The sequence below is a fragment of the Falco punctatus genome (assembly GCF_963210335.1).
Source record: "Falco punctatus genome assembly, chromosome: 14".
Taxonomy (NCBI): Eukaryota; Metazoa; Chordata; class Aves; order Falconiformes; family Falconidae; genus Falco; species Falco punctatus.
The window spans coordinates 2941643-2969144 of record NC_137594.1 but is presented as its reverse complement, the minus strand read 5'-3'; the positions used below and the strand labels follow the sequence as shown (position 1 = coordinate 2969144).

The following is a 27502-nucleotide window of genomic DNA, read 5'->3' as shown; positions in this document are numbered from 1 at the left end:
TTGGCATCAAGCTCTCCAGCTTTCTGTATAGCTGTCAAGAGCTTGGCATGCTGTTTATGAATGTAGAGTTAATTTATCTTGAAGGTAATTTTTGTACCAGTTTCATGATGTTACTTAAAATGAGACACTGGTCCATGGACAGTTTGCAACTATTTCCACATTTCATTTTGACTTAAACCGGACTGATTCATCCATCCTCTGGAAAAGTCTCATCAGCTATTTTAGACAGGTTTTTTAGACTTGCCTGGCTTTTATTCATGTGCCTGTTTTGAGTTAATGAGTTCATAATCATTCTAATTGCTTCTCATTTTTCTTTTATTCACTAGAAATACAATGGTATTTGGTTTATGTGCTTGTTTTCTAAAGACTCTTGCTAGAATAATATCTGTGCTTATTTTGGGGTTAGGAGCCAGAGGTGGAAAATCTGTTAAATAAATCTAATCCACTTTGATGAAAGAGCAAGTTTTACCTGCAGTACCTTTTATGTATGAGTTGCCTAATATGGTTTAAAATATCTAAATCTTGACGTACATGTCATTTTACCCTGGACATGAAGCCAGCCAGAGAAGTATGCTTATCAAGAGACTCTTCTAACAACTTTTTCCTCCTCATTCATATTTTTATAGCTAAAAAACCCTTAATGCTTCTCTACATAATTACGCTTTATTCTCCATTACAAAGGTGTATAGACAACTTCCATATGCCATAGCATTCTAGTCAAACTTTGCTAACTTAACTAATAATTTGCCAGTCTTTCATCACTCCCCCTGAATTTTGTCAATATCTGAAAATTATTTTGAGTATATCTTTTGGTGTGTTATACTCAGTGCAGTGTTTCAGTTGCACTACTCTAGAGGTCTATAGAAAAAAATCAGTACCTTGCTTTATGTTGTGGGTCTTATCCATGTGAGGTAAGGAAGAAAAAAACCCCAACCCTCCATAAACATTACCCTTTTTCTACTGGATCACTACTTGGTCCCTGCTGTATTTTTCTTTCTTTTCTTTCAGTATTGCTATTTTTATAACAGGTATTTTACGTTAAAAAATTATCTCAAGGTTGTAATGGCATTTCATTATGGTATCTTTCAGTTCATGCATTTACAAAACAGGATGGAGCATAACCTTACTGCGAAAAGGGTTCAGAGTTTGAGATTTTTGTGTAAGAGGAATACACTCTGCTCACATAGCTGTACCTGTTGCATAATGCAGACTGTTACTTTACAAACGTTCATGGAGTATGATCACTTCTGATGAATGTAGTGTAACCTTTCTAAAAGATACCTTACTTGTGTTTAAAAATCTAAAATTATACAGAACCCAATGTGGTTTTTTATCTGTTTTAAAAGTTAAAATGTCCTTTTTATGTTCAGTGTAAATTTGGGTACTTTCTGCTCCTTTTGTTGTAACAAGTCACCTGTCCAGTTAGGAACAGTTGATGTACTCAAACTTTTCCAAAACAGTATTCATGTTTAGATGTCCAAATACAATATTTGGGCCCCAGTTCAGAATTCCCTTAGTGGTCTTTGTTCTTGTGCCTGTGATGAGCATTGTGACTGTTGGACAACCTCCTTTTCCCTTTTTCCAGTTAATTTTTCTTTAAAATAGGTGCTGTATCTACATTTACCTATGCTGTTGAAGGCTTCCCAGTCATGCACTGTAAAGGTCAATTATGGATAAATTCTATATCAAAATAAATAAAGTACAGGGAATAACTGTTTGGATCATAGAGCAAGTAACAAGAACATTATACCAATGTTTTCACTTAATACCCATTATCAACAATTACTTCTCAAGGAAGCTTCTTTAAATCTGTTGTTAATTTTTCTGTCGTTGTATTAGAGATCTTCAAGTTCTTGTGCATAAGCTGAACTTCTTACTGTGGTTTGCACACAAAAGGCTTCAAAAACACTTCCAGAAATATTATGGCCCCTTTAGGAATCTATTAGTTCGTGATCAGTGAGTGCTTTTCTCTGTAAACTGTACTATTTTGAGTTTCTTAGGGGATTTGTCAGACCTGAGGTGTGGGATTTTTTTGTTTGTTTTTTTAAATTTCTGTAGCCATCAGTAATCTCTCCTGTGTGTTAATGGTGAGTTTGGTGTTTAATCTTTTGTTTTGGGTGTATAAATTTATGATGATGGCTTCTCAAACAGTCTGAACATAATTTAGATATCAGTCTGGAAGACTGTAAGATCCTCTGCCCCGAATACTTGTTAACGTTAGTATGAAGTTGCACATTATCGAATGCATCTTGCCAATAACACACTGAGGACTTTTTGTTCCTGTAGCAGTCTGTGGCCTATATGGCTCAAAAGAAAACAGTTTGGGGTGTATGTGTTTAACTTGGCGTTAGTAGCGTGTCAGTTTCACAGAGCTAGAATGTTTCATTGAATTCCCTGTTTCATTCATAAAAACCTTCAAGGCTTGTTGATTATTTCCAATTAAAGCCTGCAGGGACTGTTCTGTTGTATCAACTCTGTATAGTTCCCTGTTCCCCTTACCTTGCAGATGGCAATGGAGAGCTGCCAACAAGAGTTAGTATTTTGGACAGTGATTTTCAGATTCTACATCTGAATGATATTCTTGAACTTCTTTCTCCTCTTTCTACTGCTACAGTAATATACCAGGTTTGCCACTATTGAAAATGTAGTTAGCAAAAGCGTGTCAACCAGATGGTGCTGTGCTGCCAGTAAAGCAGACTTTTTTTTTTTTTTTTTTCCTTGATAAATAACTGTGTGGTCTTTTCTCTTCCACTCTATAGTGAATTTTGTTTATGGTGTTTCTGGCAATTTAGTTACGTGCATTAAGTTGTTGCAAATTTTACTTAATCAAAATCTGTTTTACAGCAGTGCACACAGTAAAGTGTATGAACCATGCGTTATAAAAACCAGTTTGATTGCTTTGTGGTATCTGTGCTTTTAAAATTAATTTCCTAAAACTTGTCGTTTGAAATATGCTTAAGTCATCGTGTGATGAAAACAAGGATGACTTGAACAGAGGAACTTTTTTCTGTGTCATCTTGGGTGGAACTGTGTAGTTGCAGTGTGCCAAGTGAATTCACAGCTACGCACTATGGCCTGCCTTGACTATGATGCGCTGTGTATAGCACTGTACACTGGCTGCTTATGAGATGGAGCGATAAAGTATAATCTGTCCATGTAGCTGCATTAGGGCGGCAGGTGCCTTGCTTTGTAATGGCTGTCAGATTTATGTTCAGTGATCAGTTGTCTTTTCTAGTAAACTTAATGTTGATTTTTTGGGATAACTTATGCCTTTTTTGTGTGCCAAACTGATGTTTCCATGTCTTAAAAATTCTTATTAGGGAAATGAAGCAGAAGTTTTTATCAAGAACCACCCGGTGTTATTAGGTCCGAGGACAGAAATGCAGCTTTCTGTCTCTTTATTAAATACATGAGGAATTACATGCGTGGAAATCTTCCAGCATCCTTTCCTAGATATGTAATTTCTGAAGGCTTGCTGATGTTTCTTGAAAAGCGATGAAATACTGAATTCAGAAGTTACAGTACTGTTTGTTGCTCTTGATATTATGAAAGCTGGGTTTTCTCAGTTCTTTTGTTCATATTGTTTACTCTTACCCCCCTGTTCATTATCTACTAGTTAACTGCAGTACAGATGAAGAAAATAAAGGTTATGTGGTGCTGTATAATGAAAAATTTGTAGGAACAGCTGAGATAGAGAAGAACAATAGGCTAACTTTTAGATCTCCAAGTAAGAAGTTAAGCTACAGCAAAAATTAACAGGAGAACATTTCCTTTGAAAGTAAGTAATTCTGAATTTGCGAGATGTAAACTGTTCCGGGGGAAACAGCAATAGGCCATAAACAATACAGAAAGACTTGTAGCTGTGGTATTTCAATGAATTACCACATGAAAAACAGAACTAAACAAGCGTGGTTTCATATAGGGTTTTGTCCTAAGTCTTCTACCTTTTCACTGGAGAAGCCTCACATTCCGTGCGGTCCATGATGCCTCCTGCTGTGGAATTTTGAAATCTCCCGTGACAGTAGCATATGTGACTGTTGGAGCTAGCTGCTGTGGGGTAAGGGATGAGACCTTTCTGACTTTCCTGTTAGTGGGGTGTAGCATTTGGGCTTGTCCTTACCCCAGCCTCAGATTTTAACAGGTGTTAATATCTCTGACCTCTTTCTTTTAGTCAGATTTGGACGTAAGAATGCAAAGTATTAGTTGGGATTGGAGAAACAGCATGATGTTAAATCTCATTTTCTTTGAGGGGGGAGAAAAATAAGAGTTTTAGAAATTATTTTCTCAATCTTTAGTGGCTGCTGCTTAAAAATATGTAGTTGTCAGGATTGCCTACAAAGGCATAATGTTAATAGAAATTTTTAAATTTCTTAATTGGAAGAAAGACTGTCAGAAGGTTTCAGAACTAGTAGAATGGATGGCAAAAATCCTTAGATTGCAGAGAGTTATGTTGAACTATATGGAGCTCGAAAAGAGCCAAGAACAGTAGCAAAATAAGGTAATAAATTAGTGATGGGAGTATGTGTATTGTCCCTGTGTTCTGAGCTTTGTCCAGCTTTGTGCAGCATTAGTACAGCCCTGCTTTTCCATCCAGGAAGTGATTGACTCTCTTCCTCTGTCTGCAACATTTCCTGGCAGTATGGCTATTAAAAGCCTCTAACCTCTTTTCTTTATGAGGTACCATGCTGGTCAAAAATTCCAGTAGCTGCTGAAAGTTTCTTGGATATGAGAACTGGTGCAATGCCTGATGGCCTGTCAGAATGGCAGCCTCAAATGATAAGTCTGAAATTTAGCATGTGCCCAGGTCTTGAGATTTATAAATTGATGAACACACAGTGTGACAGTGCAACTGAAATCTTTTATCCATGTTCTGAAGTAAATATTTCATCCGAAAGATTTCAGTCCAGAAACAGTGTTATTTTTGTCAACGTCTTTCCATTCATCATTTTTGTGAGTGGGTAAGCCCTAGTGTAAATGGTTAAGGTTGATTGCTTCAGATAACATAGGAATTTGTTTTGGTTTTGCAGAACCCTCCATCATTTGTTTTTACAGCTATTTTGTGCAAATACTACTTTGTACAATGCTGGTCTGTTACTTTGGAAATTCATGTTGGGTAAATAAATGTAATTGAGAGCAGTTTTAAAAAGTGTATTCATTTTGGAGAGGATTTAAATTTAAATTTTTTGTTTTCTTCGTACTTAATTATAGAAGTGCTTCTGATGAAATGTGGAGATTCATAGGTAAATGGAATTTTTCTTTTGTTCAGGCATTCTCCTTGAGCCTTTGTTATGATGAAATGGAAACCACATACATCTGATTCTTTACCATATGCATTTGTGGCTAACTGATTAAGGATACTGATCCCTGAGAATTGCATGTATTTTTATTTTTAATGGGAGCTGGAGAGTTAAATGGAATTGCAGTTTAATGCAGTCCGTTAATGTGCAAACACGCATCCTTGAACAAGACTTGTTAGTGGGCTGGACATAAGCTTATTAAATTGGAGGTGCTTCAGACTGTCTTGTCTGCAGCTAATTGGGGTGTTGGCAGGTTCAATCAGCTAGTTTTAGAAAACAGCATTTTTCTTTTTTTTTTTTTTTGTGTGTGTCTTAAGATACAAAGCAAGTTTTTACATGCAAAAGAGAAGGCTTGATGCAGTTGTGTACCAGATGGGGTGTATGAACTTGCTTTATTTTTGTAGGTGTAGATCATTAATATGTTTGTTTTACCATGAAGTTTAATCAATAGGGTGTAATAGGTTTTGAAGAACAGGATTTGTCCATCCACTTTGTTTGCAGCGTGCCAGTTGGCAAGCCTTTTGGCTCTGGATTTCCCAAGTTCCAGATCTCTGTTTCTGGTGTGTGATAGTTTCGTTGTTTACAAGTGGTTTTTGTAGTCAAATAATGCAAAATTGAAAACTGGGATGATTTTAAGTGAAGTTGTAAAGCAATTGTAAAGGATTTGGGGAGGAAAGGACTGTAGGATGACTGTTCCTCTAGATCTAGCAAAACTACTGTTGCTCCTGCATAAAGCCTTTAGGAAAACAAACAAACCAACCTAAAGAAATATAATCAAGGTATTGTTATAAAACCCCAAATAGCTAGAATTTATTTTTTAAATATTTTTTTCCTGTGAGTTACCTCTTGACCAACCTAAATTCATGTTATCAGGTACTGAATAGCTTTTTCATTTTTGTTGTACTTTTATCATAAGGATTTTTATAGTTTATAATAAATAATCCGACTATGCTAATCTAGGCTTTTAGAAAGAATAGTAATTCTTCAGTCCTTATCGCTAAATAGTGGCTGTTGAGTCTCTGGTGTATATAGTTAACCTCTTTCCCACATCTGCTGTGGTTGATACTATAACTCATTAGGTGATGTAAACCACCATCAAAGATTAATTTATGGCTGGTTTTTTTGGTGTGTTGTTTTTTTTTTTTTTTTTTTTTTTTAATTCAGTGATAAATAAATTAACACCGTAAACCTTTGGAATTGCTACTGTCTTTAACTGAAGTTAAGAGCTAACTGTCTCTTCCTGGAAATACACCCTCTTCAGATCTGATTAAGTAGCCAGTTTGAAACAAAGCATGTATTGAGGAATATAGTGTCCTGAAAGACGTATGGTATATGGTTTATTTTCAAGTTACAGGTACGTTACTCTGCCTGCTGTGAACCTGATCTCATACACTGAACTTTAGATCTGAAAAAATATTTCTCTAGAAGCCAATTCAGTCCTCAAGAAAACTCAGCAGGCAGCTCAGTAGAAGATGTAAAATTAAGCCACTATTTTGGGGGTGAGAGGGAGCGGAGCGTTACAGATGATGTCTTGAAAATACAGTCAGCGATTTGGGGTGTTCGAATGTATTACAAAGTTTTTATTTGGAGAAGCTTTGGAGCTCATCAGGTTTTCAGAAATCCTTGTCACTTTCTATGAGCAAGCCAGGTTTATTTATCCTTTATCTCATGTTAGAGCCCCTTTCTGGGGCCTCATCCAGCAGCGTCTTTAGTGCAGACCTTTAAGTCTGGGAGTGGCCGACAAAAACACAGATGAGCTGCTGTCATTGTTTTGGATTGGATTCTGTGGTATCAATAAATTACAACCTTTCCCTGCCACTTTCTGTCATCAGTCAATGGTGCTGTGCCCAAACATTTATTTTAAATTACCAGTTCAAGTGTCATGTCTGTAGCTTCAGCCAGTAAGGGTTCTGTTTAAAATTAACAGGTTTGTTTCATGAAGAATTGGGGATGATTGTGCTGTCCTCGTGTGAATAGCTCTTTCATGCGAGCCCACTCTGTTTATGTCTGGGCATGGAAGGGGTTGAAGGAAAATGGCATGATTGTCTGCGATCTATTTTCACCATGTTCATTTCAGGTACGCTCACATTTAGGGGACAAAGTCAATATTAACAAAATGTAAAGATCATAGTTAAAACTTCATGACACCAGAGGATTTTACCCGTTTTCACGAATTTAAAAATTTTGTTTAGAATCTCAAGTTTTTAAAGAGCACATAAATAGAAGGAAAATTTTGATACTGTGCTAAAAAAATTGTGGCAAAGTGGAATTTTGACTAAGGGAGTCAGAATTTAAACTGCCATTCATAATTTTATTGATCGATCCACAATGTTACTTTTCATGCCTTTAGGGGCCTCTGTTTTCTGTTCTGCTGTCTCCCTTTTATTTTTTTTTAATCCTTGCTGCAAAACAGGTGATAAAGGTATTTCTTAACACATGCATTCATGTATAAACACATTCACTCACTCTTGCTTTCAAGTTGAATGTGTGAAGCATGTTTTGCATGGTTTTCTTAAAAGAAGGAGGTTAGCTACTATCACCTTACAATGCCAGCAAGTGACGAGTAGTATTTTAGCGTGAAGAATTGTCGTGGCTTGAAATATATAAGTGAACTAATGGAAAAACCCAAATACCTTCTTGAGGTGTAGTAGACATGCTTCTCTGAAAATTATGATTTTTGTCTTGCCTTCAAAAATTCAGTTTATGAAACTGAACTGATCAAATAGAGGCATTCTTTGATTAGATGTCAGCCCCTCTTTCTTTAGCCAGGGCTGCAGAGTTAGATTCTTTGGCTGTGGTATGAAAAAACCCAGCCACTTGACATCTTTGATTCCCAGAAAAACACGACAATGTTTTCCAAAGTTTCCTAATTTGTCACAATAGCTTGTCAGCCTCAACATCTAGAGATTGATTCTGGTCCTGCATAGCAGTAAGAATGCTACTTTACCTCTTATTTTGCTTGCATTGGAACATGTATTTCTTGTGTAAGTACCTGCTATGAATTAAGTGGACTTCTGTGATTCATTATACTTAGGATCAATACAACTTTATACTGAAAATAGTTTAAGAACTCTCATGACGGTGATTTTTTTTAATTATTATTTGCTTTATCCTGCAAGATCTACAGCAGCAGTGCTTGCTGCAAACAATGGTAATTCTTGCTTTGGACATTTTTGCTGGAGATTTAGATACTTAAAAATTAAGCCTGCCCTGTTAGTTGTCTGTCTGGAGTTTTTGTTATGGACCATCAGCAAGTGAAGATTTATTTTGTTTAAAACCATCAGTCTGAGAAGATTTTATACTTTTTTTGCTATTGGGAGTTAAAATTCACACAGGACTAAGGAGAAATGGCATCTTGGATTTAAGAAGCTTGCGTAGCAGTGCTCTCATTAGAATTTTGCATTCCATTATTGTTGCACTAAGATATTAAGGAGCCAAGTGTTTAGTAATTTGTTGTTGGGATTTGATAAATTGAGAAACAATGTATAACTTCCAGATAGTGTTGAGGTTGAGAGTGCAAGGTCAGTTATGGAATTAAAATAACAATTCAATACCAACATTTCATCTGTGTTTTGGAGAGTTCAATAATTCATGCATATATGGGATGGAACTTAATCTATAAAAGTGTTCAAACTGACCAAGATTTGAACTGTGTTGATTCATTTTCCCAAGTCCAACTTTTCTTAAGTTAATGGTTTCTGATGAAATGTCATTTATAGTAGCTCAATGATTCAAATGAGAGCCTAGCAGGTAGCAGCTGTTAACTTACGTCTGAGAAATGGATGCAAAATATGTGGCTTGGATCTCTTTAATTGTGGTGGCGGTGTTTAAAATGTGCCTGTAAGGCTTAAAACACTAGAAATAATATTTCAGAAATATACAATCTTGCACTCTTAAATATAATGCTAGCTAAGATTTTCAGTAGTACACACTGAAAAGAAAGTCTTAGGTAGACTTCCTTCAAGGTTTAGGCAAAAGTTTCAGTCTTGTAGATGTGTTACGAGGCTTAGTATTTTACTGTTTGCCAGGTAATCGTACAGTAAGTTTTCCTGTTGTTAATTAGCCCATGACAAATGTGAAATCCATTAAATTAGGAGGTTTAAAGTATTGGAAGTAATTTGTGCTTGCTCTGAACCACATGTGGGTAAACAGTTTATTTATTCCCACTTAGCTAATACACAGGAACTTTGTTCTGCATCTGAGACTTCAGTGAATCCTTTTATTTTGTAAAGAAAAACCTTATGTGAAAATTATGTCACGAAACCCAGGAATGCAGTTGTATGAAGTCCCGTGTGGCGCAATATACTGCTATTCACAACAGTACGCTCGGGAACAAGAGAACTGAATGCATACAGAACTTGCCCCTTGTGCCAAGACATTTTAGAAATCAACATCCTTTAATTGTAAGGGTATCTGAGAATGAGAGAGGGGTGTGTATGCGGGGATCAAAAAGGCTTTGAGTTTTATACACAGATTAGAGGGACATTTACTAGTGTAATTAGACTAAGAACATTTAAAACCAATTATAGTAGTATTAAAATGTGGGTTAACCTACCCCCTTGCCAAATCCCGTAAGGTCATATTAGATGAATTCTGGGGAAGGCAGAACATTTACTTTAATTCTATGGTTCTGTGAGCATAACCAGCTCTTACATTCAAGGAATAACTAATGGGTGCAGACTTGAAATTTGGTTCAGGACAAATGCCTTCATATGGCTCATGCTTTTCCTTTTGCCTAAATAAACACCATCATTCTTTTCAATAGTTTAATGGAAGTGGACATTGTTTACCTCATGAATGTTCTAAAATGGGTGAAAATGATTATTAGGATTATATTTTAGTGAAACTAAAAATTTTCATGTATTTGTAGTGCACTAGATTGTGGAAGCGTATGTTACATAAATAATTCTTAAAATGTATAGTATATCAAGCATATAATAAACAGAAGGGGGCAGAAAAGCCTTATATATTCATTTGGACTCCCATTTTGAGAGTTTAAATATTTTTAATGTTACGGTCTCTCAAGATGTTTGTGAGTTTGAAAATCCAGAAGAGCACTCCCTAGAAACTTTTCCTGTAAGTTGGGGTGTTTCATTCTGTGCGTACAACAGAAAAAATGAATGAAGCAGAAAGCAGCGGATCTACTTGTGATATTAAAGGGGGCAAGTTTTCATTTTCCTTTGGAAAGGACAGAAATTGAAGTTGTGTTCGAAAATAATTTGCATACCAGTTTACACCAGATTAAAGTACCAGTAATACTGTTTTTATAAGTTGTTAAAACAGCTGGTCTTGCTACTTATGGAAAATAATGCATAGTAGTATAGTTTTAAAACAAATAGTCTACAGTGTTTTTGGAGAGTCCTACTTTTGCTTTAAGCAAGGTGGAAAAGAGCTATAGATGGATTCAGAGCTTCAAAAGGATGAAACAGCCTAACATCTAGCAAGGTCTCGGCAAGGTTGGTAAGATGGCAAAGAGCCAGTCTTCCATCTGCTTTATTTGGCAGCAGATGCTATTTAACTGATACATTTCCAAACGTAAAAAACACACTGTTTGGAATCTGAGTGTCTTTCCAAACAGAATTTTCCCTTTTTGTAGAACTGTACATTTTTGCATATCTTTAGCTAAATCTCTTTGTTCCATATTGAAGGGTGGAGTATGAGACAGGAAATCTGCTCCTAATAACTTCTAAAATTGTATTCTTTGTAAAAAGTGAAGAGTGGTATTTCTTTAACATCCCTTCAGGGTATATGGAAATTAAAGATTCAGTACCAGCTCTGAGAGTAGCAGCATCCATGGCATCCATGGCCTTTCTATAAAAATGTGTGTGTGGTGGCAAGTGTACGTAGCTGGTTGGGTAATTACAAAAAGCCAGAAAAACTAAGATACATAATGGAAATTATTTATGAACCGGCTCTGTAAGAGCTGATTGAGTTCTGTCTGCAGAAACCTAGTGTTGTATTTTTTTGCAGTTTGTTATCTGGAGACCATTGAGGCTTTCGTTGCTGTAACTAGTGTATTGAAAGCCAGTTTATAACACTGCTTCTGTCACCCCCAAACTCCTAGTGCCACATAAGTCAGACTTATGCTGATATTATATATTAGAATTTGTAAGAAAATTTAGAAATTAAACTTTAATTAAGTAGCTAATTATATAATAAAGGGTTCAATTTATATAAATTTATATATAATATATATATAAAAATATATATATAAATATATATAAATAAAGGTTCTTTACTTTTGTTTCATACAATGTTTTCTAAACGTATAGCAATTTCTATTTTAGTACTAAGGCTGCAATGGCTAATTTCATTCCTAGTAACTATGTTCAAGATCAGCCAAGCCTACATATTTTGTTACGGAAAATGACTGTCCTTCCCTTATAGATCAGCCTTTCTCATTTCATGTTTAATACAATCTCCAGTAGGCTGCAGTACTACTGCTTATCTAGTTCAGGAAGTTAAGGCTCAAAGAAGGGTAATAACCATGAATTTCTTTCTATACGGTCTGAAAAAAAGATATCTTTGCTGTTGTATTTTTACGAGTACATTTATCTTTAAAGGGGCTTACATTGACCTGTTATTTTAAGTCATGACCTGTCCTTTTCTTGTCCATAATTAGAAGACTAATAATAAGTGCCATTTCTGTTACAGTATTTTTCAGTCCTAGTTGTGTTGCTTGCACATGGCTGGGATATACTGGTTTCTGCCGCTTTTGTGTATCTGCTTAGGCCAAAAGGTTCTTTGGAGACTCTGTTTCACTGTGCATTTAATTTTTATGGAATTTCAGTTGTGTTCAAAGTAAGAGAAACTGTTTGTGGTGGTGGTTCTTTTTCTGTTTGTGGGTTTTGTTTTGTTTTTATTTTTTTAAAGCAAAGCTAAGGTATGAAGTTGCTTGTGTACCCATGCCAGTGTTGTAAAATTTCTGAAGTAATACGTTTGACTTTAAGTGGAGGTTCTTTGGGTCACTTGCAGCATTATCTGGCTGTTTGTTAGTTGGAGAACTAGTTGGAAATCGGTGTTGTCATTCATGAATGATTACACTTGGTTGTACAGGTGTGTTTAGCTTTTATCAGAGTGGAATAATCCACAGCAGATGTGAACAGCTTTTAACATTGGTTGATAAATTCGGTCTTAAAGCTAGCAATGGATGTTTTTTTGATTGTCAGCCAATTCAGAGGCTCTCTCTGTAGGTAAGGCTGAGTACAATAAACTCTATATAGATGTATTTTGTAACTTGGGAAATGTCTGGCTCATACATATTTGAGCTGAATATTTGATATTAAATGTTCTTAAACTGTTAACAGTATGTTTTAATAAATTCTGCATTTGCTTTATCTTTATTATAAATTGATTACAGCTTTCTCAGTTTTCAGATCCATGAATCTCTCTGCAGTGATGGCTAGTGTACTTTGGCTTGTCTTTTTACAGGACCTAATCATTAGTGCTGTCTTCATAATGTCTGCTCATATGTGATGTTCCAGATGCAAAGAATGCAAAGATAATTTTTGATGACTGAACTCTTACTGAGAATGATGGATAGCACTGCTGCTTTTCTGGCAATTGGCTGTGACTAGGCGAATGCATGGTTTAGGGACATTAAAACTTTAACTGTTCAAGTGCGTATACAGCTCCTTACCCTACTGCAGGTGTCCCCCAAGTCTTCGTCTTGGTGAATGGTTTGGTTGTTGGCAAGCTTGTTTTCTCCTGGGAGATGAAGAGCTGTATTCATTTTTTTGGGCATAAATCCAATGTAATTTTGTGTATGCTTTGTGGCTTTGTTCACGTATACTATACTATAAACTCGTAAGTCAGTTTTCTCATTCCTGTTTGGATAGGGGATCTTAACTGTGTGTGCAGAAGGCAAAGGAAGCAGGTGGTCATCAAGAGGAAGGAGCATTTCAACATTATCTTCCTTAAAAGTGATTAAAAGATCCAAAGAGTGGCTGCTTTTGCAGATGGACACAAGTGTTGGTGAAAGATAAAAAAGGAAAAAAAAGCTAAGGAAAACACCACATTTCTAAAATGGTATTTTTCTGTATAATTTGAAAAATATTTAGATTTTCTTCATGGTAGGGCTAATTGTAATATTCCTTCAGAGCCCCCACACATGCATGACCTATACATTTAAGTTTTCATGTTTGTCCCCAGCAGTAAACTGGAAACTATTAGAGTTCAAGGTCTGTTTCCCAGACTTGCCCAGACTTAAAGCTGTGTTTGGCTGGAGATCTCTGGTACAAGCAGTCTGCCAGCAGTAACTCTGACTCCTGCCTTCTTGATCTATTCTCTTTCTGCATCTCCTTCTAATATGTACACTAGAGGAAGATGAGAATGATATCCCCAGGAGCCCTGCCTTCCAGATAAGCAGCACACACTATGTGGGCGTTGCAGTGACCACAAAGTATTATATAGGGAGGAAACAGCAGTTTGTGTAGGTGCGGCTAGCTCAGTGTCCCTAAGCCCAGCTCTCTGAGCTCCGATTTACCTATTTGCAGATGTTCTCATGTGCAAAGGAGGCTCAGAAATGGTCTAAACAGAGGGCTCTCTTCTTTCTTTTCTTTAACTGGTTGAGCGCTGCTACAAATATTCCATTAACTAGTCTATATTAGCGTGTCTAGGAAAACAAGAAGAATAACTTCTTGTCTGAAAATTTTGGTCTGAATTTTTCCAAAAGTAATTTTCATCCATTTGGAATGCTTTTGATATTGTACCTTGTGAAAGGTAGAAATGTCACTTAGTTTCTTTTGCTTTATTTTCTTTCTAAATGAAAACCTTGTCTGGGAAGAGGGAGGAGATGGTGGTCCTGGCATTGCCAAAAGTTCTTTTATTTCATTGGCTGCATTCTGTGTGATTGACAGGTTATTGGCAATGAAAAACCAACAGTTAAGACTAATGATCATATCTATGACTCACACGTTTTCCATACTGAAAAGTACCTTTGGCAGCAGTTTTCTTATGCAAAATATAGATCATCCTTTTATATTTTTTTAAAAAAGGTGGAAGCTAAATATGCACACTTGAAAATATTTATTTTTTAAGAAATATTTTCACCTGTAATTTAACAGATCATTCTGTCAACTGCCTTTGAAAAAAATTTCCCAAAATAATAGTATCTGTAGGTTGCACACATTTTAAGTTTCTTACTAAGTGGTGTCCAAGAATAGGCAAATTGCAGAACCAGTCTCTGCTTATGGGGAAAGGAATATGTGAATGCAAATGGAAAGTACTAAAGCCTGTGCAACAACACTGGGTTTCTGAAGCACTCCCACTGAACCCCTTTAATATTTTCTTTCCATTTTCTCTGTGAGTATAGTACTGGCAGCAGTCATAGGAAGAATTGCTTCATTTGGGATCAGAGTGAATATCAGAAGCTTTCTTCCTCCTTCTCTGTGATTTTTGTTCTCTGTATTTTAGTACATAAGTAATGGTTAAAGTTGATACACCTTCAGTATGAGATCTACAGACTGGAAAAGGAAATAATCCAGTATGAGGATGCACTAGGCTGTAATAAGTTTTAATGATATTTCTGATTTGTTTTGTCAGGTTAGCACAATATTTTGACTTTACATAGAACTCCTTGTTTAATTTTGTGTGTCTTCAGCACATTTATTTTTGTTGTCTCTTTAAAATAAATAAACAAACCTGAAAATGGAGATTAGAATGTCTCACAGGAAAGTTAAAGGGAAGCACATTCCCGTATCTGCAAGGAATCTTGTGGATATCCATTTCTTCTGTGTACTAATTGGAGTCTAAGACAACCCTGTGCAACTCTCCTGTTTCAAGCATAATGGTGCCTTTTTGTATCGGTCCCAATTATTACTTTCTTTTTCTTCCAGGTAAGTAACTGCTCAAGTTTCACAGCATCAGCTCTGAAAAATTTCTGCCTTGTGATGCCTCATTTCAGAATTTGTCAGCAAATTCTGTCACCCTTCTTGTTCCATGTAGAACATGGACCAGAACTGTAGTTTCTTGGTTAATATTTATGACATTTTGAATGGAAAGGTTACCTCATCCTCCTCATGCAGACTGTTTTTTGAAAGCGTCATTCTTCAGGAGTTAAGCATTAAACATAAAAATTCCTTTTCCTTTAAGACTGAAAACAAAAGAATTGAGTGAGTTTTACCAGAGTCATTGTGTTAGTAGATGCAGAACACAGAAATAATCTTTTGTCCAACAAGAAACTTCTCTTTAGTTATTTTCAAACTAGATGTAGAGTTCCTATTTAGGCAGGTTAATCACAGGGAAAGGTTAATTGGAGGTTATAGATTTCTTGTGTTGAATGTTTCCAAATGCTTATTTTAGCTGTTCTCTACCACTGAGCTTTGTGTGACTCTGCTTGCCAGACTGCTTTATAGATTCTTTAAGTGCGTACAACTTGATAACAGTTCATTTCCAAATGTAAAACAATTGATGGACAATTTGGTGGTAGCTGTGGCTTGTGACAGAGGTTTTCCTTGTGTATGTGGTGTCTGGTTTTGCCTTTATGCTGTATAGCCAGGAAAATACGTGTCAGTAAAACAGTATGTTTAGTTAGTGGCTCCTCCCAAAACAACTGCGAAGGTGGATTTTTCCTGTCAATAATCCACTCTACTAACTGGGAAAAGTTAATAGCTAGAGAGGAGCCAGTGTTTTCATGGGTGTTTAGGGATAAATTTGAAAGAAATACTTACGCATTGGAGCAAGCTACTTGTACATACATTGATGCATTGATCAGGGGATATATCTGTGCTGATGGGTTGTATACAAGTATTGCCTTACTGGAGGTGTGCTTAAGCTAGCTAGATGCTGTCCAGCTCACTCTCTATTGTCTTCCTTAAAAATGAATATTCCTAATAAAAAAAAATGAGCAACCTCCCCAACTTCTTCCTTATTTTATGCCAATTTTCAGTGCTAAGACTTTTTCAAATATAAACTTAATATGAGCAAAATCCTAAGGACTGTATAAATGTAATTTTATTGCATTTATCTCTACAGCTGAAATTAATTATTCAGAGTATTCATTAAAAATAAGCTTTGGTAAGTGATATTTTAAACAGGCATTCAGAAGTGATTGCAAGAAAGATAGTGATAAAGGAAAGTGTCTAAAAGGAAATGTAAAATTCTTGAACATTTTAAACTGGCCTGTAAAAACTTCAAATGTAGCTATTTGGACAATTTGGGAAACATAATGAGAACACATATTGCTGCTAGAGTTGGGGGACTGCCAGCATCGCCACGTATCAATGTTTTATCAAGTAATTGGTGCATATCTGGGGTGTGTGGGTTGTTTTTTTTTTTTAAAATGTTCAGTGCTGGTATTGAGAAAATAGAAGTTGCCTTTTTTTTTTAAATAAAAAATGTGCAGTTGTTTTCCCCTTCATAATGGGGAAAATTTTGAAAAGGTGACCATGAAAACATTGAAAATCCCTATACTCTGGATAGTAACTAAAAAAAAACCCAACAGAAAACACTCATTTATTGCTTAATACAATTTGAACTTCAAAGCTATAGTACAGTCTGTACTTGTCTATGATCAGACAAACATCTTCCAGAGCTTCTCAAGGTTTGCAGTCCGACAGATCATTGGCAGTCCATGCGGAATCCCATTTGTTGCTAGCAACAGATGCAGCTCTTGTAAGAGGGAGGCAGGGCATTAGGCTCCGGGGCTTTTTGTATGCAAAACTGCTGTGGTCAACCACTTTATCTGGGCTAAAGTTGAGATCCATTTATTGTTAGCTCTTATGACAGTTTCTTGTCTTTTCTCTAGGTCTTAATGATGGATATCGTAGTGCCTAAAGTGTTATGTAGACACATGAATATTCAAGCAAGCAGGCACTCGGTTACAGCTGAAATAAACAGAGTTGCTGTCATCAGATTTGTTTAATTTGTTTCAACAATTAGCTGAGGACTACAGTTAGGAAAAATAAATGACTGTCAGTCGTGTTTGAGATGTTGGACCAGTAAAAACAATAGCGGACTATTTACTGTGGGAAGCAAAGAGAAAAGAAAGCCTTCTCTGACACTGAAACACAAATTATCTTCCAAGTTTTCTCCTGAAGTTTACCATGAACACAGTGAAAACAGTCTTAAATATCAAAACCATGCCTTAGAATATTGAGTAATGGTGTGGGAATAACGTTAATCTCTGAAATAAAATTATAGGATAAGATGCATGCTGGAGATAATTATTTACTTCATATTTACTTCTGTATTATAGTGTAGACTTAGTGCGTTTTTCTGTGCAACACTTCTCTAGTTATTTTCTTCTACATTGTCATCATAAGCGATAAAAAAGGCTTTCTGGTTTCTCACACACTAAATGCTTTTCTGTTGCTTGTTTCAGATTTTTTTTCTTTTGTATGTGAAATGCACGTAAGAAATGGTTAGGTTTGTCATTCGTTAAAGTTACAGTCTGTCCCTTTTCTGCTCTGATGCCCTAGTACCACACTTGTCTCCCTGCCCTCCACAAGCCCCCAGCACTGGAAGACAGTATGTGCTTTTTAACTCAGCTCATAATCCAATCAATAAATAATTTAAAAACTTATTTCCTAGGAATTGTCCTACTGAAGATGGTGTATTACCATGTGAGCTGGCCGTAGTCTCCCTCTGAAAATGCTCACTCTCAGACCTTGCAAAAGAAGAATGTGGTCGCTTTTTGGAACTGCGATTTGCAAACTTTCTCCTGTATATCTTGAGTTGAATTCTTTATCGCTTTGCCAGGGGTTGTGGACTTTTATATAATTCCATTGAAGCCATCCATCCTCTGAAAAAAAATCTGAGTACTTGAAATGGTACAGATGTCAAATTCGATGGATTACCAGCTTTAGCATTGGATGCATAACCACGATGCTGGGATAAAGAGCGAGGCTTAGAGGCATTCTCTGTTTTTAAGTAGACTATTTAAGCCGTAAGACTGTGTTAATGTATTATTTATAAGGTTTGTTCCTTTACATTCCATTTTCCTTTCTGATTTTTGTCTTGTAGTGTTGTCCCTCAGACCACAGTAATACTGAACAACGACCGGCAGAATTCAATTGTAGCCAAGATGGTTGGGCAGGAAGAACCATTGAGCAGAGCAGCGGATTCTCTGGAAAATATCCTTAGCAAGTTAGTAGCAGTTATGGGAATCCTCCCCATTCCTTCCCTCCCTCGTTTGACAGATCAGTATCAGTTTCTGCAGCAGTTTGAAGTGGAAAATAAGGAATGTTCTAGGTAATAATAGTGGGAAAAACGTTGAACTGGTACTTGAATATGTTATTTGGCTGACCGTTCTGCCTAGGGAAGCCTCTTATCAGCAGTATAGGTACACTCTTGGTTTGCTCTGGTTGGGGAGAGAACATCCTGGAGGATCTGGAATTAGTTCAATGGCAGCAAACAGTTGAAAGAAAAAGTGCCTATAGCTACATATTTTTTACAGATGTACGATTGCTTGGGAACATGCCAAGATCCTGTATTTAACCAGCTGAAGAAGGAATATGCAGCAGCCCAGGAAGGCTTGTTAGAGTTTGTACAATCTAAAGCAAATTTTAAATTAAGTGGAACTTGAGATTCTGGGTAGAAGCTGTTAAATAATATGTTTTAATAAATTATTAAAATATTTTTGTTTTGCACACGAGGCCTAGGCTTTTCCATTGATGCAAATTTAGAAAGTATGCATCTACATTTTTTTATTTCTTCTGCTATTTTCCTTCCATTTTATTTTGTTGTGTAGCTCTGAGTTATAAACAGGAGTAGGCTTGTGTTTAAAGCAGCATGCTTTTGTAATGCATTTACTTTTGTCAATTAGTGCTTTTAATTCCCTTATAATCAGTCGTCTTTGGTCAAGCATTGTGTTTTCCCAAAGTTACATACTTTTCTTTTCCATAGTGCTGTTCCTGGACGTAGGCAGAACACCATAGTGGTGAAAGTGCCAGGGCACGATGACAGTCACAATGAAGACGGAGAGAGTGGCTCTGAGGCCAGTGACTCAGTTTCCAACAGTGGACAATTAGGAAGCCAAAGTATTGGGAACAATGTCACGCTTATTACGCTGAACTCTGAAGGTATGCTGATCTAACTGTAAGGCTACTTGAGCAAAGTCAATGTGGTGGTGGAATGAACTAAGATTCAACTGGAAGCTTCAGAGATGGTATCGTGGGTCCAACCTTGAATTGTTAGGCAATACAGCAAGTGTCAGATAGGAGTGAATGAATAGGGTTTTTTTTTTTTAATTATTTTTACTAGTTTTGCAGGCAGAACAGCTAATTAAAATTCCTTATAAAAATTTAAAAAGTACGCCCCACTACAGCAGTGTATTTTTCTATTTTAAACCCTTTAAATTAACACATGCAACCTGCAGGATTTCCTGTCACCAAGTTGGAATATTGTTTCAGGAAAAAAAATGTCCTCTCTGGGAAATAAAATCTACTAGTCTATCTTGTCCTGAAACTTTAATAGTCCACTTGTGTAATTCTCATGAATGTGAAATATTTATTTTAGTGAATGTAAGCAATTTTTATAAGGAAATTTGTATTAAAAAGAGTGTTAACAGGATAGTGTGTAGTGTCAGATTTTTCTGAAAATTCTTTAAGCCTTGGACACAGAAATCAAATGTAGAGAAATCTAAAAATTTTAGATTAGCCTAATAAAGATATTCTATTTTATGTGGTTTGAAATATTGAAGTAAATGTTAATTGCTATTATTTTAATCAGAAACAAGATGATGTAAGGATCTCTGAGTTTTAGGTGAAAACATAAGATAAATTAAAATTTGAAAGTATCAGTGATTTTGTTTTTATGCAGATGTAATTTGAATCCTAGAGTTCAATTTAATAGTTTTCCTAATTATTTTTTAAAACTTATTGATTGAATATTTACTGAAGTGTTATTCTGGATGTGGTAGTTCATATTTACATTGATGTACCAGAGAAGAATAAATTACTTCAGGGTAATTATTGCAGCAGAATGCACTTAGGAGGTGACCCTTGTAATTAAGAGGTAAATGCGTTGTCTTTTTGATCTCTAACGTTGAAACAGAAGGACTCCTCAATTAGGAGTGATTCAGTTTCTTCTGCATGATCTCCAGCCATTGGTAAAAGCGTGTTGGGTGTGAACAAGTTAGGATACAATTAGTGGTAAGGATTAATTCAAGGTAGCCAGAAGCTGAGTATTTAAGAGTTGCATTCATAGATTTCAGAACTGACTAACAATTTGACTAACTAATTTGAAAACTAAAACTAAAACTTGGAGAACTTCAGAAGTCAGTCTACTGAAAGTCTTATGCACCAAAGATAGTTTTTGAAAACGTTGTTCTAAGGCATATGAACTTAGGATTCTTTGACTTTTATGGATATTTGTACAACTTAGGCATATTATAAAGTTAGGCTCAGTCTATTTGCGTGTTGTGAGACAAAGTTGCTTCCAAAGGGTGTTTAATTTTAGGTTAATAGGGAACTAAAGGAGACTGAGACTGTTTGAGGAGTTCCCCTCAAAAATAGGGTCAGATTACAGATAGTGCTGATATTTTGATGTGAAAATATAAAAGGTACTCTTTGTGGAGTCTGTTAATATTTCATACAGCTCTGTCAGCTATACCAGGAACGAAGTTTCTAACGTTAGGAGGCTATTTGTTGTGTACTGCCCTTTTTGACTTGGTTGGCACAGATTTGCACAGACAAATGTGATGTTGGCCTTTTATGCCATTGTTGTATATGTAAATTTTGAAGAAACAGGTAATCCATTAATGTCTTCAGATCTGATTTTCTTCAGACCTTTAGAACACTCATCCATTAAAAATCTCTCTGAGATTGATGAATGCTTTGAGAATCAGATTAGTAATCCCCCACACCTACCTCTTCTTGCCCTCACAAAGATGAGAGAGGACCGCTTGCACAGAAGGAATGCTAAACGAACTAGCCTGCAGTATGTCACAGAAATTAAATTATTAATAAAGGAAGTGATGAAGAATAATAGGTCTGTTGTGCAGACTTGTTTTCTTCAGCAGTAAAAAGCAAAAGTTACAGCACCCATCAGCTTGCTTTCATCGGCTGTTGAAGAATTTTGAGTGACTTGGAGTTGCTCAAAGGAATCTCGATGGATTGTAAAATACAAATGGCATACTTCAGCCCTTAGGGACTGAGACTAAACAACAGGCTTTCAGCAGGACTCCCATCCATCATCTCGTGTCCGGAAAGCAAAACTAAATCGTGTTTATAGTTGGGCTTTAGCTGACTTTGAATATGGCATTGACCTGTGGATATATCAGAATTTAGTTAATAGATTTATGTAAAGACATTGTTTGCACTCTGCAGGCTGTTTTCAAAGAGCATTTAATCACATCGGAGAGTTTAAAAAATATTAGTGTTATAGCATTTCTATTCCTGAAAAAGAATTACATAGAAGCATAGAGCCCACTTCCAGTAATGGTCTAGGTTAAGGTTGTGTTTTTGTTGTTTTTGTTGGTTTTTTTCCTGACTGAACACTCTGACTTTATTTGATCTTCAGTGTACATTACTCTTCTTGCATGTGCAGTAAGGTGTGTTCTGTCTTGTCTTTGAGCAACAGTTAGATGCTTTTGCTTTTCAGAAAACTGAAAATGCTCATCCGTTTTCCAGATAGGGTTAATGGTCGGACAAGCATTGATTTTAAGATGTAGTATTTATGAGCTGAAAGCATGTAGACATACTGAATCTCTGATTTTTGTGAAATTTTGTGAATTTTTTCCAAAGTTCACTTTGGGATAATTAATGTCCTTTTGTATAGGGATGGTAGAAATATCAACACCTGACATATTCATTGGACTGCAGTTCTAAAAGTGGAGTAATCTTTCACAATTGAAGATAAAACTGAGCAAGAATAGAATTGTTCAGTGTTGAATTACCAGTTAAAATAGAATTAAAATAGGCTAGAAGGCTTACTAGTAAGTGACGTACTATATTTATGTCATATTTTTGGCATAGAAAATACCAAGTGTATCTTTATTCAGCCAACTAAGAAATAGTGTTTTTTCATTTAACTTGTAATTTTACCCCATGGATTCTAATAACTGTCAAAAGTGATTAGTCTGCTGTTGTTTTGAATGAATATGTTAGAGTGTGTTTCTTCTCTCTAACTTTGTTGTACCCCAAGTGGATCTTCTGGTATGGATGGTATAAACAGTAGTGTAAGTTTAGTGCTTTAGTTGTAAAATTACTTCTCTGCAAGTGGGAGGGTAATTTAATACTAAGATCACAGCTCAAAACTCTGTTTTACTGAAGAAGATCTCTTCCTCCAGAAATACTGTTCGAAAGAACTGAATGCCATTGAGCCTGTCAGAGTTTAAATGGGGAAGGGACATCAACTTAAAATTGATTAACTTTGAATCTTTGGTTTCTGGAGATCTGGATTGGAGCCTTCATTAAATCCTACTGAAACAAGGTACCGAATGAAGAAGCCCACGTGTGACCCACTACCGAACTCACATTAGAGTAGAAGTGAAAAAGCCAAAAGGTCTTAAAGCAGCAAACGTGCAACCTACCAAATAAAACTGTGCCCAAGCTGCTCTATTCTGGTAATTTAAACTGCATAAGCAGTGCTAAAGTATTTAATTGTAAGTGCTGTCTGTAAAGTCTAATTGACTTAATCATCGCCCATCTCTTTTCTCTTTCTTTTTCTGATTTAGTAAGAAATCTCCTTGTATTTTTACATGGTATGTTGATGATCTTTTAAGAGGTCCTCACTTCAACTGGGAGTCATTGTTTCAAACCAGAGATTTTTATGTTGTTTAATTATCTTGGTTACAATTTTAGCTAAGGAGTTCTGATTTGGACAAGTGTTTGGAGAGCAACTCTTACAGTTGTGGAACTGTCCTTACCCACAGTGCACTCAACTAAATAAATCTCAGGTCTGGTTAACCTTTTTTCCCCTCTCTGTCTTTTGAAACATCAAAGCTATAGAGGTAACTTGCATACCGTGGGAGAAATGCAGCTAAGCAGTTTACGTCAGGAAATATACCTTTGTGTTTTGATATAAATGTTTTCTTTCTGAAGTGGCTTTTAGAAATTTGATGTACACAGCTGTTCCCACATTTTTAGAAGTCTGTTGTGTGGTGGTTATTCTCTGAATACATGAACATGTCTGTTTGAGCAGAAAAGTTTTCTGGAGAAAAGAAATGACCTAACATGAGTTATAGCATGACCTGTCAAACTTACAAACCATTTTACTGTGTGAGTATCTAAAGAATTTGGATAGAGGCTGATTTTTTGAAAGGTTTTAGTAGATAAAACCAATGTAAATATAATGAAAATTAATGTTTTTGCTGTATTCGCCTGATGCACTGTATGCTTTTTCTTTAATCTGGAGGAAACCTGTGTTTAAAAATACAGGGAACTTTTCTTGTTCATCGTCCTCTCTTTGTTTTTTATTTTCCCCCACCATGGATTACACATCTTTCTCATTTAATGGAATAAGAAAAAATATTTATTACTAAGAAGTGTTTAAAGTAAATGCCAACAAGTGATAGATGTGTTTTTCTCTTTTAAAAGTCCGGTTAATTTTGACATGAATGTGTTCTTACTCTATGTTTTGGAGTACAGCATATTCTCAGTTTAAACAAAGTTGTGCTTTTTTTTTTTTTTTAAATCTTGTACTTTCTAATTAGGCTTAAAAATGAGCAAATGATTAATGAAGAACATTTTTGAAACATCATCGTTTGGGCCTGGTGTCTATGTACATGCTGGTTTTGTAGATCTTCAGGAACTGTTACAAAAACCTTTTTTGTCCATTTGTGAGTATTTAGTTGTGATGTGTGTTAAATGGTTTCTAATGCAGTGACTTCTGTCCATCTGTTCAGCTGTGGTTGGAAGGGAGTCAGTATTTCTCAGGTGTATTGGAGCTGTGCAGAATTATGTGACTTAAATGTCATGGGCACCCTCCAGCTCAGTGCAGTTCACTGTATTATGCAAAGCAGAGAGAGCACAGATAGAGATTTTATTAGTATCACTGGTACGTTTTTGGAGTGGGGGAGCTGTTAAGTTTTATATACTAAACATGCTGAAATTTATTTTTTACTAATTGTGTGTGCTAAATGAAGCGATGGCACGATTCTGTTTTCCTCGTCAGTTTTCAGATACCGTACTACTTGCACTTTCAGGGTGGTAAGATAAGGAGAAGATGAGGCTGTTATTTTGAGGAGACTATTTTTCTGTGCTTTCCAGAAATGTTGTACATTTACAGAGGTCTGTAGACTCTGATAGACTGTAGACTGGGTTTCCACAACCTAAAATGCAGCTGGTATTTAGTCCTTCTTGCACAGAACTTAATTTGCGAATTGATTCTTTAGGCCCTTGGCTAATTATGTGGTAAGAAAGACCTTGTGTATAGTCTCTGCTTATGACAACATTCATTCTAACATTGTTCTTTTGGATTTTGCCTTCCACTGCAAAAAATAGTATCGTGAAGAACATTAGATCCACACTAGTTTTAAATTACAGAGGTTTTAAACCTATGATATTAAGTACCTATATTGTTTTCTGACTTTAATGAATTCTCTCGTACTGGTATGTGGCTGTAATCCTGTCAAGGGTTGGTTTTCAATTGCCTAAGCTATAACCTGGCAGCTGTACGCACTTTTATGCTCACCACAAATCTGTTAGAAAGTATTCTGACATTCTCAAATATATTTGTCTAAACTTTTTAACTGAAGAGTTTTGTCATTAGATAAAGAAAAGCAAGCTGCAGTAACGATGAAGGAGTAAGTTTTGTTAAGAAGGGTGAGTAGATTTCCAAATGCTTAAATGGAACCTTTTATGTCCTGAATAGATAACATCTCAGATGAAAAGTACTCTTTTGTCCAGGCTCCAGTTACTTCCCGGCTTATTTACTGTGAGGTCTCCTCTCCGGCCTTACATTCAGAAAGCTGTTAAGATTTTCCAAACTCATCATTTTAACCCCATCATCTTCTGCTTGCATCTCTTTCCCTACTCCGTGGCACCCTTGTTCTCAAGGAAGACCTGACCCTTTGCCATTCCCAGTCACTCCTAGAGTTGCTCTGACTTCCTCAGCTATAGGTGACAGGTTTCCTTGCTTGTAATCTTTTCACAGAGACTTTTATGCTTTCTTCTACTTCCCTGGGAGGAGATCCTTATATACACCCCCCCTCCCTCAATCTCCTGTCCACGATACTCACTAATAAAATTGTCTTTTCTCATGGTGTTTATGTAAAACTTAGCCATAGTTAAGACACGTTTCTTTTAAGATACTTTAAGATACAGTCTGTTTTGGGAATGCCTACAAGCTCAATGTGTGTTGTCACCTGCCTGCCTCTCTAATCTACCTATTGTCTCCTGTGTTATTCTTGCATTGTAAAATTCCTGGGTAGGGATGTTGTATTTGTTTTGTACTTACAAAGTGCCTTTTGCAACGCTTGATTCCGATTTAAGTATGTTACGCTCTTGGATTTATGGGAAACTGTCAAAAAGTGTGGCGGTTGCTTACTTGTGGTTTCTCATTTGTTGGGGAAACCGCTTGGGACTGAAGCATAGAGATCACTGTTCATAAATAACTTTGTGGTAGGTCTTGAGCTTGCACTTAGTAGCAGTTTCAGAAATTTACATGAAGTACTATTTTATCAAGAAACAAGTGCAAACAGCAGAAAGCAAAGAATGGATAATATCCAAATACATTTACTGCTTTTGCTGTGATCAGGCGTTTCATGTTTCCTCTGAAGGTGTTGAATTTTACTTTGAAAAACTTGACAAGAACTTGCTCTAGAATATTGCTAAAAAATGGAATTTGCTTTTTTATGCAGTTTATGTACAGAAAAAATACTAACTTAAACCTGCTTCAGTTCAGTTCACCAAAGCTCAAATGTTGAATACTTACTATTCAAAAAAAGAATAAGCTATCGAAGGGCACTGTGATACTTGCAGACTTCTCTAGGAGATATGACGAGAGCATTATTTTGCTTAATGCTAGATACTGCTTTCAAGAGTCAAGGTGCTTCAAGATGTAAGGAATATTGTATAATACTGTTCTTACACATATTCAGTTTATGGCAACATTTAAAGTACTTAATCTGTGACTTGCTGTACAAACAAGAGGAGCATCTGTTCCTAAAACATTAATGCACATTATGTTATCCATTTAAATCTTTCACAATAGTGTTAGTGTCCTATTTTTAAGATGGAAGGAAGAAAAAGCAGGACCTCTCATCTTTGTAGTGTAAGAATGTCCCATTCAGCGTTACTATACTGCTTTAAAAGCAGATATTTTAAAAAATGTCTATGCCAAAGCCAAGGCTTTGAAATTGCTGAGAAAGAAACACACTGTCCTTAGTGTCTCCCAAGTATGTGAAATGGTCTTGAACAGAGCTCCATGAAAGCTGGTTTTAAATGATATAAATAAAACAGCATGATCCATTGATTTAGAATTTGGTTCAATGAACTTACCACTTGATACACTGACATACGATATTTGGCACCATATATGATGGTTTTGTATTGTATCTGCTTTCTCTGCATTCCTTTTACTGCATTTTAAGACTATCAGAAATACAGCATTAGAAACATAAACATGAATATTTTTTGAGAAGATAAGGGAAGACTGGTCTATGTAGTATGTTAATTAAAGGATGAATAATATTTTCCCAAATAATTGTCACACATTCTCTTCGACTTTGCTTCTGAAATAGTCATTTTATGATAGTAGTATTAAATAGTGCTTTTTGGAATTTGCTTTCCAAATGTGAATCCAAGCTGCTCTTTGTACGTGCCCCAGACTTACCTGTTCACAGGGTTTTCCAGTTCACTGTAAGATCAAATCTCACATGTTGTATGATCGTTTGCAGCACTTTGCTTTTGCTGCCAAGCTCCTTATGACCAGATACAGACAGCGAGAATGAACATTTAAATAGCAAACTCTTGTACCTTTAAAACAATGTTATTTATAGCTGATGCGAAGACTTTGCTGAGACTTCAGGAGTTTCAGTGGCTTGTTAAGGCCAGAGAAAACTATAGAAATTGAATTGCTTTGATTTGTAATTTTTTTTTTTAAACTTTTTGATTATTGGGAACAAACATGAACAATGGTTTCTTCCAGGTATCGGAAATCTGATTTCTGATATGAAACATTTTCTAAGGGTTTTAAAAAGCCATCTAAGTGCATGGATTTTCTCAGTTTTATCTCTATTTTTTTTTTTTTTTAGCTGATCATTTTAAGTTACAGATGATCATGTAGTAGTCCTCATTTTCTGCTTCTGTTAAATGTATTCC

The 27502-nt window shown here is 36.0% G+C and overlaps 1 protein-coding gene across 6 annotated transcripts in view; it reads left to right on the top strand.

Annotated features, from left to right (window-relative positions):
* Positions 1 to 27502, top strand: part of BANP (BTG3 associated nuclear protein) — a 152533-nt gene that overhangs the window by 17971 nt on the left and 107060 nt on the right. For 4 of the 6 annotated variants that reach the window (XM_080410656.1, XM_080410654.1, XM_080410655.1 and 1 more), the window contains 2 exons: positions 18261 to 18488; positions 19143 to 19318. In XM_080410656.1, coding sequence (XP_080266782.1) covers positions 18261 to 18488; positions 19143 to 19318 — 404 coding nt within the window. The remainder of the gene's footprint in view (positions 1 to 18260; positions 18489 to 19142; positions 19319 to 27502) is intronic. The other 2 variants (XM_080410658.1, XM_080410657.1) reach the window with 1 other exon arrangement.